Source organism: Diabrotica virgifera, chromosome 10 (assembly GCF_917563875.1).
Source record: "Diabrotica virgifera virgifera chromosome 10, PGI_DIABVI_V3a".
Taxonomy (NCBI): Eukaryota; Metazoa; Arthropoda; class Insecta; order Coleoptera; family Chrysomelidae; genus Diabrotica; species Diabrotica virgifera.
Window position 1 is genome coordinate 133,308,793 of NC_065452.1, and position 19,010 is coordinate 133,327,802.

Below are 19,010 nucleotides of genomic sequence, written 5' to 3' on the forward strand. Positions count from 1 at the left end.
TCATGCTTAAGTGGCTTCAAAATAATAAATTTATATATTTATTTCCAGGGTTTAGATGGGAGTAATGCGTTCGTCTGCCAAAGATCAAAAATGGTAAGAAAAACATACGATTATCGATAATCTCTATATCTATGCTTTTCTTAGTTTTTTTAAAAGCTTAATGCACGCTGGTGAACAGTTTAGGGCTTGTTTATATGCAGGCGGTTTGCCAACGTCGACTGCGCGGTTTACTTGTTTTACTTGATCTCACCCTATGAAGGGCCGCCTTTGAAGTTTCACCCTAATACCAAGTAGAACAGGGGGAAAACAGGTAAACCGCGACGTCGACGTTAACAAACCGCCTGCATATAAACAAGCCCTTATTTACAATCCGATAAGTGAGAGCTGGCGGCTGACCTTCTCGTATTGTGTATTTCTCGCTGTGTATTTTCGCGCAAGGTCAGCCGCCAGTTCTCGTTTGTCGGATTGTACTATACATCATCTCATCAGGAAAAAAGTCTACAATAGAAAAATGGGTGGAAATGCATACTTGCATTTGCAGTGCATAAAATGCATCCAAAAGCGCATAAACATGTCAGAATTAGTATACTAGATATTAAGGGCCAGATTTTGTTACTCGGGAGTCTTGGGATCACTGAACATCAATACTCCATCTGAACCGACGCCCGGAGCACCTGGTGCCCAGGTTTACTGCTAAGGCATGTCATCTGGAGTTTCGAGGATTTTCGGCACTAAGTTAACGCCAACAGATTTTTAGGGGGTTTTTTGGGGTCGCTGAACATGATTACACTATCAGAACCGATCCCCGGAGCACCTGGTGGTCGTTCCGAGGGTCGGTTCTGAAGTCATATTCGTGTTCAGCAACCCCAAAAAACCCCGAGTAATCTGTTTGCATCAATTTAGTACCGAAAACCCTCGAAACTCTTGAAGATGGCGTACCCCAGCAGTGACCATGGGCACCAGGTGCTCCGGGAGTCGGTCAGTAGCGTACTGATAGATCAGCGGGCCCTGGTTCCAGTTGGAATGCGGGCTCCCGCCCAAAACATTAAATTTAGATCGTCATATTATATCATAAAATATATCATAAAAACTCAAGCTAATTTATAGTCCATTTACTCACGGGTTTTGCTGTACATTTTAAAGAACTGCTCGGATTGAGATGAAATTTGGCATACACATAGCTAACATATTAAACAAAAAAAGTGATACCTATTGTGCCGATGTGCGGTTCTGCCCTAAGTATGTTTTACCCCTTCTCGGGTGAAAAACATACGTTCAAGATAAGTCCGGAATTGGATAAACTTACTAATTCTAAGCAACCTTTAAGTTCTATAGAGTTTTTTCACTAAGTCAATACTTTTCGAATTATTGGTGAGTGAATAAATATGTTCATTTTTCAAAAAAAAACACGTTTTGAGACGGTTTTTCGCAAATACCCTCAAAAAGTAAGTATGTTATCGAAAAAAATATTCTTAGTAAAAATATAGCTTATAAAAAAGTGAAAAATATGGTGTATATACGAAGTCTTTAAACCCAGTAGGTCATGAAATGTAGGTTCTTATTCGTCAAATTCCAAATCCAATATTTCAACGTGAAATAACTATAAATGAATCAATTTTCGAGAAAAAGTCATCACAACTTTTTTAATATATTTTTGTCATTTTTTAGTTTCTAGCATCAATATTAACTATGTAACGCTCCAAATAAAGTTGTACACTTTTTTTTGGTAAACAAATCGTAAAAATCACCGCCTAATTAGCATCCCAAATGAAATTAATCATTACCGCTTCACAAGTTACTTGACTTATGTATGATCTATAAGTTTTACCGCTTCAAAGTGCTCATTTTTGAAAACAATTTGGTTTTGAATTAAAAAAAATTATAATTGTGAAAAAATTTTGTTTTTCCAAATTAACTTTATTAATTATTGGTGATACCAAAAATCTTAACTAGTATAAAAAATATAGGTTTTGCTGTTGTGAATATTTTGAACTTTTTGTTTTCCTTGTTTTCCTGACAAAAATTGGTTATAAGTCTGTTATGTCTGTTCAAATTTTGCATACACTCGTGATTAGCCCATTTGCCTACAGCCTTTTCAAAAATAGGCAATTTGAACCAACGAATCTTACATATCTTATAAACAATAAGCAAAGTAGTTTGTGAAGCGGCAATGAACATTGGAATAAAATTTATATCAACAAAATAGATTCTGAAATTGCATAATATGATACATTTATAAATAAGTTAAATAATTACATACAAACCTCTCTAGGGAGATAAAACGCTTAAAAAATATATAAAAAAACCCTGGATAGCGGTGGGGTTGATATCAAACGACGAGATTTTCTTAAAAAGAAATTAGTGTCTATATAATAGTGTTTTGTTATCCTTACCACTATTGTCGATATTTAGAATTTAATTTCAATTTTTAAGAATTACCTACCTCTATAAAAGTACAGGCTGAATGATCGTGGTTCAATAAACACGAGTATCGAGCCTATTGTATTGGGATTATTTTTATGGCCGTATAAAGCTTGCAATGCATATTTACAACTTTGTAGTTTACCTACATCTTGCTAATATACAGTGGGTGATCATATTATTAGAGCCACCTCAGAAAATTTTACTTTTGTTTAATAATTGTATGTAAGTTTTTTCTTTATACGGTCCACGTTGCCTTTAAAACTTTAGAAATGGATGCTATGTTTCTGTTGGAGTGATTAGTATTGAATATTAAAGGTTTTATTTCTGCTATTTTCCTTGGTGAGATGTCTTTGGATTTCCCATGATGTTCTGGTACCACTAGTGTAACGAACGCGCAATTTTTACTAAATTCACAAAATATAGTATAGGACTGTCAGAATATCACTAGAGAGCAATGGAAACTCACAAAGTTTATTATAACTCTAAACACCAAGAATACAAAATAATAGGCACACGAGTTGCAAGCTAGGCTGGGCAGCACTGACAAACAATGACATCTGAGTAATGCATTGCCACATATGCGTGTTGCCACTATTGTCAGACTATTTATTGAACTTTCATAAAGTGTAACAAGACAGCTAAATGGAAACAAATGCATTATTATATGATACAGCCCAATAGGGATGTTCACTAATTTTTAAATATAGTTAAATTCAATAGATTTTACAAGGTATATAAAAACGTAACAATCATAAAACTGTTTAAAAATGTATATTTTTTTAGATAAATGAGTTCATAATGTTGATTTTCTTGGAGGCTAGAAAAACGGTACCCTGCAGCGAGGCTACGGTCTGTGACGTCAGCAGTCGTAACGTCTTTGATCGACGACTAGTTTTGTATACTTATTTACTCAGTGTATTTGAATGTGCGCAGTTTTTTACGTATTTAACTATTAAAAATAAAGCCAAATAAGTGGTGTTTTGTTCCTGGGTGTGTAAATACATCAAAAAACAGTTCTGACAAAATTTTTATTACCGTTCCAGCCAATTTAAAACAGAAAAAGAAATGGTTTGTTGCAGCTAGAACTTAAAATAACTAACTTAAAGAACTAACTTAATAAAATAAACATTATAGAAGTTTTCCAGAGACTTTCGGCCCTTGGTAATAATGTAATTGTTCTTTCTGCATTTACATTTTTCAAAAATACTTATTATTAGTTTTCTCAGGATTCTAAAAAAATGAATGAATTTAAATAGCATTGGACCAAGATTTTGCACCTACCCCCTTAAAGAGTAAATGAAAAGGTTTCGGGACCTCAAATTTGTATTCCTTAAACTGGGATATTCCTAAAAACGGGATTCTAATAATACATACAGTAAAAGTAAACCTTGAAATAACTACATGTGGATGTAGGTATGACTTTATATTATATTAAAATCATTAATAATTTAGTGAAAAGATTGGTTGAAATGAAAATGTATAATACCCAAGTTCAAAAATATTTTTTACCTTGGAACAGTTGTCAACTCGAAATACGAAACAACCGAAATAAGATCTAGAGTTGAAAAGGACATAGCAACATTTAACAACATGCATGAGAAATATTTTCACCCATTGCGACATAATATCTCTCCCACTAAAAATTCGGCTGCTAAAATGTTATTATTTCCGGTCTAGCTATATGGCGCAGAGGCCTGGACAATAATGGAAACATTAATGAAAAAGCTAGAGGCATTCGAGATGTGGGTGTACCCACGTATCCTCAAAATATCCTGGGCGACCCACACCAACGTACAGGTATTACGTCGAATGGGAAAACAAAAAGAAATCTCTTTTACAATTAAGAAACGAAATCTTAAATATTTCGGTCATATCATGAGGCATAATAAATATCGTATACTCCAACTGATAACGCAAGGTAAAATAGAGAGCAAAAGCGGACTTGGAAGAAAAGACACTCATGACTTAAAAACTTACGCCAATGATTTGGACAAAAATCGATCGAGTTATTCAGAAACGCCTCAAATGAAATTAAAATTGCCATGATGATAGCCAACGTCCACAACGGACAAGGCACATGAAGAAGAATAAAAATATTTTTAATACACCTAACCAAGGTAAAGTAATAACCAGCCAATGTATGTATACAATATGCATGCGTACAATGCATGCGTACAATGCATGCATACAATTTTCTCTATTTTTTTTGTGGAGTATTAAGCATTTATTTTTTTAGCTTAAAGAAGACATGGAAAATTATATGGAATATACACTCAGTAAAGCTGTGGTAGATTTATTTTTTTACAAGATGCCAATAAATCATACACCATTGTTACATCTACACTACAGTCGGTAGTTTATACGAATCGGCATTCTGAAAACCTTCTTCCATTTTATTTGTTTATTTTTGTAAACCCCAAAATATGTCCTTACAAACAGTCTATCCACTTTAAACTAAACAAATTCACTATAAATCTCCACTTTAACCCTGATAACACAAGAAGAGAACAAAATAAAATGACCTGAAACGTCAAACAGGTAAACAGTAACACTATGAGAATAGCGCGCGCTTGGGGTATGCAACTAGTGACGTCAGGCCAATAGAGAAGCGTTCTTGAAATTTAAAATAATGCTAGATTTCTAATAAAGATTTTTTATAGAAAGGCTTTTTCAATTTTGTTGAAATTTTGGACAATTATTCCTAGGGTGTTTCTTAATCGTTTTACATGTTTGAAATGACTTTTTAATTTTTTGTGAACATCCCTATTATATACCGTTCTTCTAAAACATTGAATTTTACTAGGCGGCTCTAATAATATGATCACCCACTGTACAATAGTGTTTGAGTTATCACGTGTAGGTAGGTCCTGTCGGGGTTAGTCTTTACAAATGTTGAAACATGGGCTTTGGAAAGCAGGTAAAACGTGTACACACAAAAATTAAAATCTATTAAGCAGTTACATTTCCTATGTGTGTACTTGTGCAGTTCAAAATGTCCCCATCAAATTAGAAACAAAAGAAGCAAAAAGCGCATTAAGGCGGGCTCCTGCGGGGCCCGGGCCCTGGTTCCGCGGAACCATGCTCAGTACGCCACTGGAGTCGGTTCTGATAGTTTATTCATATTCAGCGACCCCAAAAACCTTAGAGTAACAAAGTTTGGTCCTCAATATACTGATTTTGACACGTTTATACACTTTTGGATGCATTTTATGCACTGTAAATTTCACCCATTTTTCTATTGTAGACTTTTTTCCTGACGTCATCCCGACCACAATGAAAAAAGTTGCAAGTGCAAAAAGAGCAAAAAGTGCTATATTTAAAAATCGATTTATTTTTTCCTAAATGCCCTGGTCTGTGATGATTGAATTTACAAATACAATTCTTATTAGTCATTGGCATTTCTTTAAAAGTATAGGGGGGTGTTATATTATGTAATTGTCTTGTTTTATTTTCGAAAAAACTGCTTCAAATGAATGGGATAAAGGACCCCGCAGAAACCTTATGGGAAATGGCTCTCTGTCAAATGATCTGAAACTTTGGGTTCTGGTAGTCCTTGATGTGTAGAACAAAAGACTCAATGGGTGCGTAGCTCCAAAAACTCATGGTTTTAAGGTATAAAGTAACGTTTACACGTATCCAGTAACTGGCGCCAGTCTCACTGGAATGCGAGTGCTTGACTAAAACAGCGCTGGATAGGTTCGTGTACACGTATCCAGTAACTGGCGCCAATCTCACTGGCACTCTTATTAAAAATTCTAATACTGCCACTGAAACCACAGGTACGACAGCGCCAGCGACTGGAACGCTGTGTTTACACGTGTCTACAACCACTGGCACGGGGTTAAAGGGGACGCGGACGAGGGCCACTGGCATGAAAAATAGACCAGCTTTCTATTCGAGACAGCGCTGGAAGACAGCGGTGGACTGGATCAAAAAAGCGTTTACATGATGCCACTACCATGCCAGCACTGTCGTTTCAGTGCGACTGGCACCAGTTACTGGATACATGCAAACCTGCCTTAAGCCTCTGAATTTATATGTACAGTGAGGACGTTTGAGTTGGAATAAATTCATTTTCTTGAGAATGGGCGAATCTGGAGATAAATTACAAATCAGGTCGATTTTTATTTTTAAATTATAATTTTTTGGCATTACTAGTGACGTCATCCATTTGGGCGTGATGACGCAATCGATAATTTTTTTAAATAAGAGTAGGGGTCGTGTAATAGCTCATTTGAAAGCTTATTAATTCTCTATTCAATAATATAAACATTAACAATATTATTTATATAGGGTGTCCAAAAAAATTTTTTGAATTAAATTAATTGAGACAAAAAGAAGAATGTATATAATTTATTTAATTCGAAATACATTTTACTGTTGTCCGAAACCAGGAAAAAATGTATATTTGATAAATAAATATTGTTTTTCGCTTAAATTCAATAATAATGCTCCCACCCACTTGCCTCTTAGCAGTTTGAACATTTAATTTAAGCGAAAGGGGTCGTGTGATTGCTCATTTGAAAGGTTATTTAATTCTCTATTCACTAATATAAACATTAACATAAATATTTATACAGGGTGCCCAAAATTTTTTTTGAATCAAATTAATTCAGACAAAAAGAAGAATGTATATAATTTATTTAATTCGAAATACATTTTACTGCTGTCATAAAACAGAAAAATGTTAATTTGAAAAATAAACATTGCTTTTCGCTTAAATTAAATGTTCAAACTGCTAAGAAGCAGGTGGGTGGCAGCTTTAATATTGAATTTAAGCGAAAAACAATATTTATTTATCAAATAAACATTTTTTCCTGTTTTCAGACAACATTAAAATGTATTTCGAATTAAATAAATTATATACATTATTCTTTTTGTCTCAATTAATTCAATTGAAAAAAATTTTTGGGCACCCTGTATAAATAATTATGTTTATGTTTATATTATTGAATATAGAACTGAATAACCTTTCAAATGAGCTGTCACACGACCCCTATTCTTATTTAAAAAAATCATCGATTGAGCCATCACGCCCAGATGGATGACGTCACTAGTATGATATGTATGCCAAAAAATTAAAATTTAAAAATAAAAATCGACCTGATCTGTAATTTACCTCCAGAGTCGCCCATTCTCGAGAACATTAATTTATTTCAACTCAAACGTCCTCACTGGACCTATAACTTCAGAGGCTTATATCTTAAAACCATGATTTTTTGGAGCTATGCGCCCATTGAGTATTTTGTTCTACACATCAAGGACTACCATAACCCAAAGTTTCAGAGCATTTGACAGAGAGCCATTTCCCATAAGGTTTCTGCGGGGTCCTTTAATTCAAAAGAAGAAAAGCTGAGCATCCCCAATCCTGAGCAAACAAGGTCATTCAATGCTATACAATTCCTTGTATAAATAAATCTAGTTCTTTAATCACACATAAACAAAAATAAAAAACATTTTATTCTTCGAAAATAAATTTTTGTAACTGCACTGCGGAATTATACAGTATGGTGCTAATGTTTGGAATAAATTCGTTATTTCGTAAGTCAGTGACTTTAAGGAAAAATCCTGAAACAGGTCGATTTTTATTTTTAAATTAAGATTTTTATACAGTTATATCATACTAGTGACGTCATGTATCTGGGTGTGATGACGTAATGAATGTTTTTTTATAAGTGAGAATAGGGGTCGTGTGTTAGCTCATTTGAAAGGTTATTCAATTCTCTATTCAGTAATATAAACATTAACGTAATTATTTATACAGAGTGTCCAATAAAAAAAAAATTGAAATAAATTAATCGACACAAAAAGAAGAATGTGTGTAATTTATTTAATTCAAAATACATTCTACTGCTGTCAGAAAACAGTTTTTTGATAAACATTGCTTTTCGCTTAATTTCAATGTTCAAGTGGCCACCCATCTGCCTCCTGGCTCTTTGAACACTGAATTTAAGCGAAAAGTAATGTTTATTTATCAAATAAACATTTTTTTCTGTTTTCTCACAGCAGTAGAATGTATTTTGAATTAAATAAATGACATACATTCTTCTCTTTGTGTCAACTAATTTAATTCAAAATAATTTTTCTTGGACACCCTGTATATACAATTCTGTCAATGTTTATATTACTGAATAGAGAATTGAATAACCTTTTAAATGAGATAGCACACGAACCCTATTCTCATTTAAAAAAATCATCGATTACGTCATCACGCCCAGATGGATGACGTCACTACTATTATATATATGTCAAATAATCATAATTCGAAAATAAAAATTGACCTGTTTCAGGATTTTTCCTTAAAGTCGCTAACTTACGAAATAACGAATTTGTTCCAAACATTTACACCGTACTGTATATAATTACGAATATAAAATATGTTTACAAAAGAAGAAAACATTTATTAGAACACTTTATAAAATCCTGACATTAGTATTTAGTATGCCATTAAATAGCTTGGCAAGATTTCAAAAGATAATATAAATAATATTTGATTCGTTGGACCAGTGAATAACAACTGGCAAACATAACTCAAGACATGAAAGTACATAGCGTCACCCTAATTAGCAAACCTTAAACTCCATTTTTACTCAATATCTGAATATATGCGCTATCTGTTTGTAAATTAATTCTTTTTTTAACCAAATTAACTAATTAAGTATTTTAACCAAATCCTGTAACTCCACCTAAATGTAGAAACTAAATATAAGCGAAAAAGAAAACCTTGTAACTCAGTATCAGCTTTTTTTGCGTCTCCTGAACAATTTTGTTGTTTTTGAGTTACGAGTTTTGCTAATTAGGGCGACGATAAGCAAAATATGAATTAAATAATTGGCCTCCAAAGTTTGTTCTATAAATTCTCTCAAACAATTGTTGCACTGGTCTCAATTTTTTTTTATTTGAGTAGTTTTGTTTAGTTTTTCGTCTAAAGACCACCACAAACATAAAAATTTTAAAATTGAAGTCTTCTACTTCACATGTGGTTCAAAATATATAGTAGAGGATACAATATAAGGTCCACCTGCACAGATCTGTTTAATGGATAAAAACTATTTGATAAGCAATTTAGTATTTTAAAAATTTTAAAATAAAAGCGGTGCCCGGTATAATTTTGTCCTGACTATAATTAATTAATAATTAAAAAATGACTTTTTTTTATAAATAAAAGAAAAAAATCTGTCCGGCCTGATATTATTTTAGATTTTTTGGATCATTCAAAACAAAAAAGGTCTTTTGTGACTTTTTTTGTCTTATGTGACATAGCATAACCAATTATTTTTGTTTAACAAGAAAACAAAAAAGCAAAAATATTCAGAAAAGCAAAACGTACATTTAAATACTCTTTAATATTTTTGGTATTACATACTAATAATTTTTAAGTTAATTCCATGAATTCCATTTTTTTTTTCAAAATTAAAAAAAAAATGTTTTATTTTAAACCTAATTTTTTTTAAAAAATGAGCACTTTGAACCAATGAAACTTATAGTTAATATAAACAATAGATACATAAGTAAAGTAACTTGTGAAGCGGTAACGATTAATTTTATTTGAGAAACTAATTAGGGGGTGATTTTCGCGATTGTTGTACCAAAAAATAAAAGGGACCAACAATATTTTGACCGTAACTCACTTAAGTATGTTTAATGTTAGAAGTTTTTTTAAAAAACAAAAATAAACGTTTTTTTAAACACTTTAAAATAGTTGTCATGAATTTTCCCCGAAAAGTGCTCTGTTTTTTGGTTATTTCACATTGAAATATTCGATTAGGAATTTGACGAAGAAGAACGTACTTTTCATTAGCTATAACTCTGCTTCTACTGGGTCTGCACACCTCACGTGTACACCATTTTTTAAAATTTTTTTAAACTATATTTTTACTAGTAACAATATTTTTTTCGCTAGAATACTTACTTTTTGAGTTATCTGCGAAAAACCGTTCAAACACATGTTTGTTTTTTGTTAAAAATGAACATATTTACTCGCAAATAACTCGAAAAGTATTGACTTAGTGAAAAAAGTCTATAGAACAAAAGTTGCTTAGAATTAGTCATTTTATTCAATTCCGGCCCTATTTTGAACGTATATTTTTTCTCTCCCGAGAAAATATTTTTCACCCCGTATTTCCCAATTCTTGTAAAATGGAGGGGATGTAGAATTGTAAACTTTTTCTTATAAATATAATAAGAGACAATTTCAACTACCTATTCCCAAATTTTCATCGTTCCTTTATTTTTTTGGAGGTTTTCGTAAAATTTTGTGTTCCCACATCGGGCTACAAGTTCAAACCTTCTATCAGGTCCCAATAAGAATTTTTGCCATGTTTTATTCTAAAATATATTTTTTAAATTGTTAATGAGGAAGGTTGTTTATTGGAAGACGGGCGATGCATTAACAATTAAAAACAATGTTCTAAAATGAAATAAATCCAAAATATCAAAAACTGATAGAATAAAGAATGCCTCCAACATGAACTGCATATGAACTGTAGACTGTAGCAAACTGAACATAGACACCAATGATATTGACGAGCACTCACTGGGATCGACTAAAACATTGCCTACTAGAACCGTGCAAAGAAATACTGAAGACTTCTACAAAAAAAAAATAAAGAATGGATGAACGACGAGATACTCAATATGATGGAACAACGGAGACAACATAAGAACAAAGATAACAATAAATACAGGGAGATTAACCACCAGATAAGAAGGATGATAAAGCAGGCAAAAGAAAAACACTTTGAAGAGAAATGCAAAGAGATCGAGGACCTTCAAAAAAGATACGATCTATTTAATCTACACAAGAAAGTAAAAGAAATGGCAGGGCTAAGAAAACAAAATCTCACTGGTGCACTTCTGGATAGACACGGGATTACTATAACACAGACCGATGAGAAAGTACAACGCTGGGCAGAATACATAGATGAACTGTTCGATGATGAAAGAGGAGACCTGGAAAACATAGAACTTACTTCAGAAGAAATAGGTCCAGCTATCACAAAAGAAGAAATAGCACACGCATTAAAAACAATGAAGAACGGAAAAAGCCCTGGGCCTGACATGCTTCCTATCGAATTAATAAAAATTATAGATGAACAGTACATTGATGTTCTAGTTATACTTTTGAACCAAATTTATAGCTCAGGCGTATTACCCAAAGAATGGTTAACGTCGATCTTTGTTTGTCTCCCCAAAAAGAAAAACGCAAGAGAATGCGCCGATTACCGCACCATCAGCTTGATGTCCTATGTGCTGAAGTTGCTACTGAAAGTCATCCATAACCGAATATATCATAAATTGGACATAGATATTAATGATACACAATTTGGGTTTCGCAAAGGCCTAGGAACGCGTGAAGCTCTTTTCTCTCTTAATATCCTAATACAAAGGTGCCTAGACGTCAATAAATATGTTTATTTATGTCAATAATATATGTCTGTTTTATTGACTATAATAAAGCTTTCGATAAAGTACGACATGAACAATTAATGAATGTCCTGAAATTAAAGAAGATAGACTTCAATGACCTCAGGATCATATCTAATTTATACTATAAGCAGCGAGCAAAAGTACGTGTTAACGAACAGTTGTCAGAGGAAATTGAAATTAGACGTGGGGTGAGACAGGGATGCGTATTGTCTCCAGTTCTCTTTAATGCCTACTCGGAAGAGATCCTAAAACAAGCTCTTGAGGGTGAAACAGCTAGAATAAAGGTAAACGGAGTTCCCATTAACAATATTAGATATGCGGATGACACTGTCGTCTTAGCCGAAAATATTGAAGATCTTCAGAGACTGGTTAACAGAATAGCGACATATAGCAAAGAATACGGTTTAACAATGAACATCAAGAAGACAAAATTTGTGAGAATATCTAAAACTAAAAGAAATAACGAGAATCTCCTCATAAGCGGAACCAACGTCGAACAAGTAGACCAATATGCATATCTTGGAACAATGATCAACTCCACAAATGATTACTTCCAGGAGATTAAAATTAGAATAGAAAAGGCTAGAGCGAATTTTAACAAAATGAGAAAAGTGCTCTGCACAAGAGATCTAAGGTTAGAGCTAAGAATAAGGTTGGCTAGGTGCTACGTTTTCTCGACTCTGTTTTACGGAATGGAAGCTTGGACCTTAAATGCTGCATCAATGAAAAACTAGAATCATTCGAGCTGTGGGTGTACAGAAGAATTCTGAAAATATCATGGACAGAACACGTCACAAACAAAGAGGTTCTGAGAAAGATGAATAAAGAAATGGAAGTCTGAAATACCATCAAAACCAGAAAATTGGAATATCTCGGACATATTACACGTGGAGAGAGATACAACTTGCTCCAATTGATAATGCAGGGAAAGATTCAAGGAAAAAGAAGCATAGGGAGACGCAGAATATCGTGGCTGCGCAACCTGAGAGAATGGTACGGATGTACATCAAACGAACTTTTCAGAGCAGCCGTCTCCAAGGTCCGAATAGCTATGATGATTAACGACCTCCGTCGCGGAGATGGCACTTGAAGAAGAAGATAGAATAAGGTTTAAACTTGAATTTATATACATACTTCGTAATTTTAAAAATGATATTTGTTTCTTATGTTTTGAGCCTTGAAAATCGTCATCATTCATTTTTTTTTCAGTTTTAGATTGTTTATAACTTGAAAACAATCAACTTACGAGAAACATTACAAAATACCTGTTTTGTTTCGATTGATCCAAAAAATCTAAAATAATATGTGCCCCGGCCGAATATTTTTTTTTTAAATTAAAAAAAAAGTTATTTTTTAATTATTAATTAATTATAGTCAGAACAAAATTATATCGGGCATCCTTTTTTTTTTATAATTTTTAACATACTTAATTACATATCAAATATTTTTTATTCATTAAACAGACCGGTGCAAGTGGACCTCATATCGTATCTTAGACTAATATTTGATGAAAAAAATCATTAAAAAATATTATAAAAAATGAAAAAATTTAACTTGCCTTTAATGTAACTATACACTTGCGAATGCACCAATACAATTTAAGTGGCTTGTCTCACAGGTGTCTATGACTCTGTCTATGACTGTATAGTCTATAAACCTGGAATGCAGACACCATAACAAGACCTTCGGATCCAATGGTTCACGCTGCAGAAACTGTCATGCTAATTAATTTCGATAATATTGTTCACATAACATCAAATTAGATAATGTGATGACTACAGAAAAGGAAGCAGCATAAAAATTGTAGTACTGGGACTAACCCTAAACAAGTATTTGAATGATAGATTACTTTACCTCTATTTTGATGACTTAGAAAAGCTTTGTATAGTCTTCTTCTTCTACGCTGTTTTTAAACTAGGAGGAGTTTCACACAACTCAAAAAAATAGATTCACACCCAATAAGTCACTAGAAAAATCACCATATTCATCTTCTTTTCTGGTTGATCATGTCGGCCTTTGAAAAAAGAATAACGGAAAGAAGCAGAAACATGTATATCACAGAAAGTGACGGAGTCGAAGAAAGTTGGGCAAAAATTAAGTCTAATATCTTAGCCACAGCCAAGGAAATTCTTGGTGAAAGAAACATTAATAAAAATAAATCGATCCCAAGGCGAAGAACTTCATGGTTTTGTACATAAGTGAAGGAAAAAAATGTAAAGAACAGAAGAAAGCTTATCTAAAATACGACATGTCAACTAAGACACAAGAGGCATACGATAATTATAAGATAATAAGAAATGAAACAGATTCATTCGTAAGAAGAATAAAAAATTATCACTGGGAACATTTTTCGAAAGAAATGGAACATGATTTTTATGTCCTGCAAATGGCCATATATGATGCTTTAAAAGAGGACTCACTGAGTCCTATACTCTTCAATTTAATCATGGATGAAATAAGCAAGAGCGTCATCAAAGGAAGAGGATACAGAATGGGAAACAAAGAATATTCTTACGCAGACGTAGTGTTGGAAAATTCTCGAGAACGAAAAATCGGAGAATATTCCCGAGCATATTCTCGATATGGAGAATTTTCTGAGAATGAACCTTATGACGCGCTAATGGATATTGTTAATGATGAAATAGGGTATTAAAAATCATTAAATTATATACAAAATTATGAGACGAAACAACAGTGAATATATAGAAAAATACAAAAATAACAGAAAACAAAATTTATTTGACAAAAAAAATTGAAATTTGCTTAACAGCAATTACTGGATGTGGTGAGCTAATCTGAAAAAGATGAGTCCTCAGATTCAGAATCTATTTCTATCATTAGCTCATCCTGGTCATCTACATTCTGCATTTCAATGTTCTGATGAGAAGTTGTGCTCGCCAGCTTAGTCATGGATTGGTCTACGTCTAACAATTTTAAATTGTGAGCAATAAAAGTTCCCTTATCAGCCCGTTCACCAGTAAGCCGGTTTCTTTTAGAGGAGTGGATAAAACCATAAGTATTTACTGAAACTTCTTTCAGTCGATGCACTGGATGAAGGCATGCTTACCGTCATTGGACCAATCTAACAACTCCTTTTCAAATAATTGTCTCGCTCCCACTGGACATTTAACACATTTTACTAAATGTTTTGTCATTCTTGTTGCATTTTTCAAGTATTGACTATCACAAAATTTGCAAAAGTACATGTTTCACCTTGTAAACTTTTAATTTTACAGTAATTCCATATATTCCTTTTAAAGCGAGCACCACACTCTCGCGAAGTTACTTGGGGAAAGTTCACCGAAGTCCGAAGTACCTGTCACTACACACTCATTCTACTTCGTGAGGAACACATTCACGCCGGGCGATAAGGACTTCGGTTCCTTTGAATTGGTCTTAAGAACCGCCACAGAATGCAAGTAGACCGAGACGAGGCGCAGCAAAGTCGCATGAACAACCTATCTACACTCTCGTACTCGCTGAAATTCGATCGACTTCGCGAGTAGTATAGTGAGCGTTTTAGGTTTTTTAGTCAATTTTGCTTTACTTCGATCCATTCTAAATATTTACACGTTAATATAGTAGTGATGTTGAAAAAGTAACTATTCCTTACAAAGTACTCGTTACTTACGAATACCGAAAGTAACGATTACTATACAGAGAGGCAAATTGTTACTTTGATTACTCTGATTACTTCGTACCAATCGTATCAGAGCTAGTAACGACTATTGTATCGACTTTGATTACTCTGATTACTTCGTTACTTCATATCAATCGTATTAGAGCGAGTAACGACTATTGTATTTACTTTGATTACTTCGTACCAATCGTATCAGAGGGAGTAACGACTATTATATCTACTTTGATTACTTTGATTACCTACTCTGATTACGTCGTACTTCGTGAAGGTCGTTACTATATCGGAATACCTATACAAAATACCTACCTATTGAGAAATACGATTCTCGATATGATTACCGGTACTCAAATGCAAAAATAACAAAAGTAATCATAGTAATCAAATCATTTTTATCCCTTAAACAGATTGGTGAAGGTCGTTGTTATATCGGAATACCTATACAAACCTACCTACTGAGAACTACGATTCTCGATATGATTACCGGTACTCAAATACAAAAGTAACAAAAGTAATCATAGTAATCAATTCATTTTATCCCTTAAACGGATCGGTGAAGCTCGTTGTTATATCGGAATTAGAGTTGCATAAGTTTGACTTGAATGTTTGAACTTGACTTGAGTTTGACTTAATTTCAAGTCAAACTCAAGTCAATCCTTCTGATAAATAATTCAAGTCAAGTCAAACTGATCAATTGTACAGGTTTGAAAATTCAAACTGTTTGTCAAACTAGTTTGAAAGAGTTTGAAAAATCATTTATTTAGTAGATATACTTATTTGTCGAGATAGACGTTAGTTGCCAATTAAGATAAGAAAATTAATAATTAGGGGAGTACATATAGATTTTCACTTTGGAAAAAATCAAACAAAATAGAACTTTCTGTAATTTCATTAAGACATGTTTAATAAACAACATATCAAAAAGTTCTACTCGAGAAGTGGATGCTTCATTTTTTATTAAACAAATGAATTACGAAGTTTGATGTTTTTTTAAATAAGTCCGAAAATATAAATTTTAGAACAAAACTGACTTGACCATTGAAAAATTCAGAAAATTTTACAAAAAAAACCTTATATAAAGAATTCTCTAAAATTAAATCTGTATCTTCTATAATTTTTTATTTATAACGCTAAAGTCACCCTTCTCACAAACATTGGCGCACTGTAAACTAGCGTACGGCGAAGTGCACGATTGAGTTATTTTAATATAATTCTTTAACTAATGGATCAAATGAAATTTTACAAATTGAACCTAAAAGAAGAATAATTAAGCTATCTTATGGTTATAATAAAAAGAAATAAAATGTATGGGCATAAGTACGGTGTGGGCGGAAAATGAGCCTTACATGAAATTTGTTTAAAAAAGATTTAAAAATGTGTAACTAATACTATTTTTGTTATCAAACCCTCAATTTTGCACGACTTACCTTTCAAGAATTTGTACTAAATGATGATTTATTTAAAAAAAATCTCAAAAATTTAATTCAAATGATATGCCGTCTTAAAAAATGTAACTATTGACATCTTCGTAGTTTTATAGAATTACCACCACTTTAAGACGGTATTACTCAAGTTTAAACATATCTATTACAGTTTTATAAGTGCTTTTTTACAGCTTAGGATGTAATATTTAAAATGCACGAAATTATTTTACTTTAGAAATAAAATAGACTATTTCTTTTTGAGAAAATTAAGAAAGATAACAAAAATGTAATACAAAAACCGAAAATTACCAGCTAAAAAAATGTTTATATAAAGTGATCAAAACTTTTTTCTGTAAAACTTACCTAAAATACATTTAATAATAAACTTCAACAATAATAAATGTTCAGCAAACAATTATCAGTTTTACGAAAAAAAGTTATTCTTTATAAAATACTCTGCATCGTATATAATCTAAGATGCCATCATCAAATATCAAATTTATTGAATTTTATACGAGGTATGTCAAATAATATGAATTTCACTCAAGAGTAAAGTATCGTTAAATTTCACAATATCGAAAATTTTTATTAAGAAAAGTTGTTTGGAATTAAAAAAAATTGTTTTAGTGTTCAATTACACCCTTGTAATTAAAATATTGTGAATAATAAAGGCACTTAACTCTTAAGAAAAATTCATATTTTTTACATACCTCGTATAAAATTACAAAAGCTTAATATCTGATGGTTGTATCTTAGATTTTAGACCAGGGAGAGCATTTTATGAAGAATAACTTTTTTTCGTAAAAGTGATAATAAAATAGTTATCATAAATGTAATAAAATGATAATGAGTACCTATCCGTAATTTGAGAAAAAATTTTTCGATTAGAATAATGTAATTAGTTTTTAATTTCAAACAACTTTTCATAATAGCATTTTTTGATATTCTGAAATGTAAAGGTACTTTACTCTTTAACGAAATTCATATTTTTGACATAACTATAAAATTGATAAAATTTGATATCTGATGGTTGAGTTTTAGATTTTTGACTATCCAGAGCCTTTTATAAAGAATAAATTTTTTTCGTAAAATTGATAATAAAAAAGTTTTCCATGTGGTTCCTAACTACGCAGACATACTGTATAAGAGCTTCTGTATAAGAATTTTCAAATTGCAATGCCATATTCGGATTCAGTGTAATCAAAAACAAAATAGAAACATATTTGATCAAAGTAACATGATGAATTTAACGATATTTTTGAAATTATTAATACAAAACAATTGTTATTGTTTAAACAATTAATAAACAATTAGCTGCCAAATCCGCGAGTAGAACTTTTTACTTTAACATGTATATAAACTAACAAAAAAAGTTTTAGAAAAATATAAGCTTGTTTGAATTTTTCCGAAACAATGCATGTTTTCGTTCTAATTGCACTCCCCTAAATACAATGAGTGCCATATAAAAGTAACTTAATCAGGGCCGTCGCTACCATGTGTGCAAAGTGTGCATCGCACACGAGCGGCCGAAAGCATACCACTGATGATAATACTTTTTTTACAACGAAAATAAATTCAAAAAATTTAAAATAGTCATGATATTTCTATAAACTCTAATACCTATTCCAAACAATCTAAACACAAATGCCAGAGCATGTTATTTATTATGAACTGCCCTTTTGCAGCTGTAGTTGTAGTCATAAAGTAGTTCCGGGAATACTTTTTAATTCAAAGGGCTGGCGGCTTTCGGACCTTATTTTTATCTACATACTTGGTCCATATGCCATGCGATTTTTTCAAATTCTGAACATTTTTAAGAGTACGATACGACAATAGCATACTTTCCGAGAATTTAGGTAAGTGCTTGGTCTTGGTAAGTTGCTCTCATTGAGTAATAAAATAGTCTTGTTTATTACTCGATGATTTAAAAAAATCATTTTGATTGCTCGAGCTATAATATTGTTCCTTTATGCTTATAATGTATGGTTATAGATGGGTTACAGTTCAGTCAAGTTGAGAATTTGCTGATTTCAGAGACGCTTTTGATAAACGATTTTGTTTGTAATATATTATAGTAGTGTGATCGTTTCTTTTGC

The 19,010-nt window shown here is 32.3% G+C and overlaps 2 protein-coding genes across 4 annotated transcripts in view; one reads left to right on the forward strand and one right to left on the reverse strand.

The window, feature by feature from the left end:
* The window catches only part of LOC126893416 (solute carrier family 41 member 1-like), a 139,048-nt gene extending 136,637 nt beyond the window's left edge, over positions 1-2,411 (reverse strand). The window contains exon 1 of the mRNA XM_050663571.1: positions 2,265-2,411. The gene's annotated coding sequence lies outside the window, so the exon portion shown is untranslated. The remainder of the gene's footprint in view (positions 1-2,264) is intronic.
* The window catches only part of LOC126893415 (adenosylhomocysteinase-like 1), a 110,082-nt gene that overhangs the window by 29,421 nt on the left and 61,651 nt on the right, over positions 1-19,010 (forward strand). For all 3 annotated transcript variants that reach the window (XM_050663564.1, XM_050663566.1, XM_050663565.1), the window contains exon 2: positions 49-93. In XM_050663564.1, the coding sequence (XP_050519521.1) occupies positions 49-93 (45 nt within the window). The remainder of the gene's footprint in view (positions 1-48; positions 94-19,010) is intronic.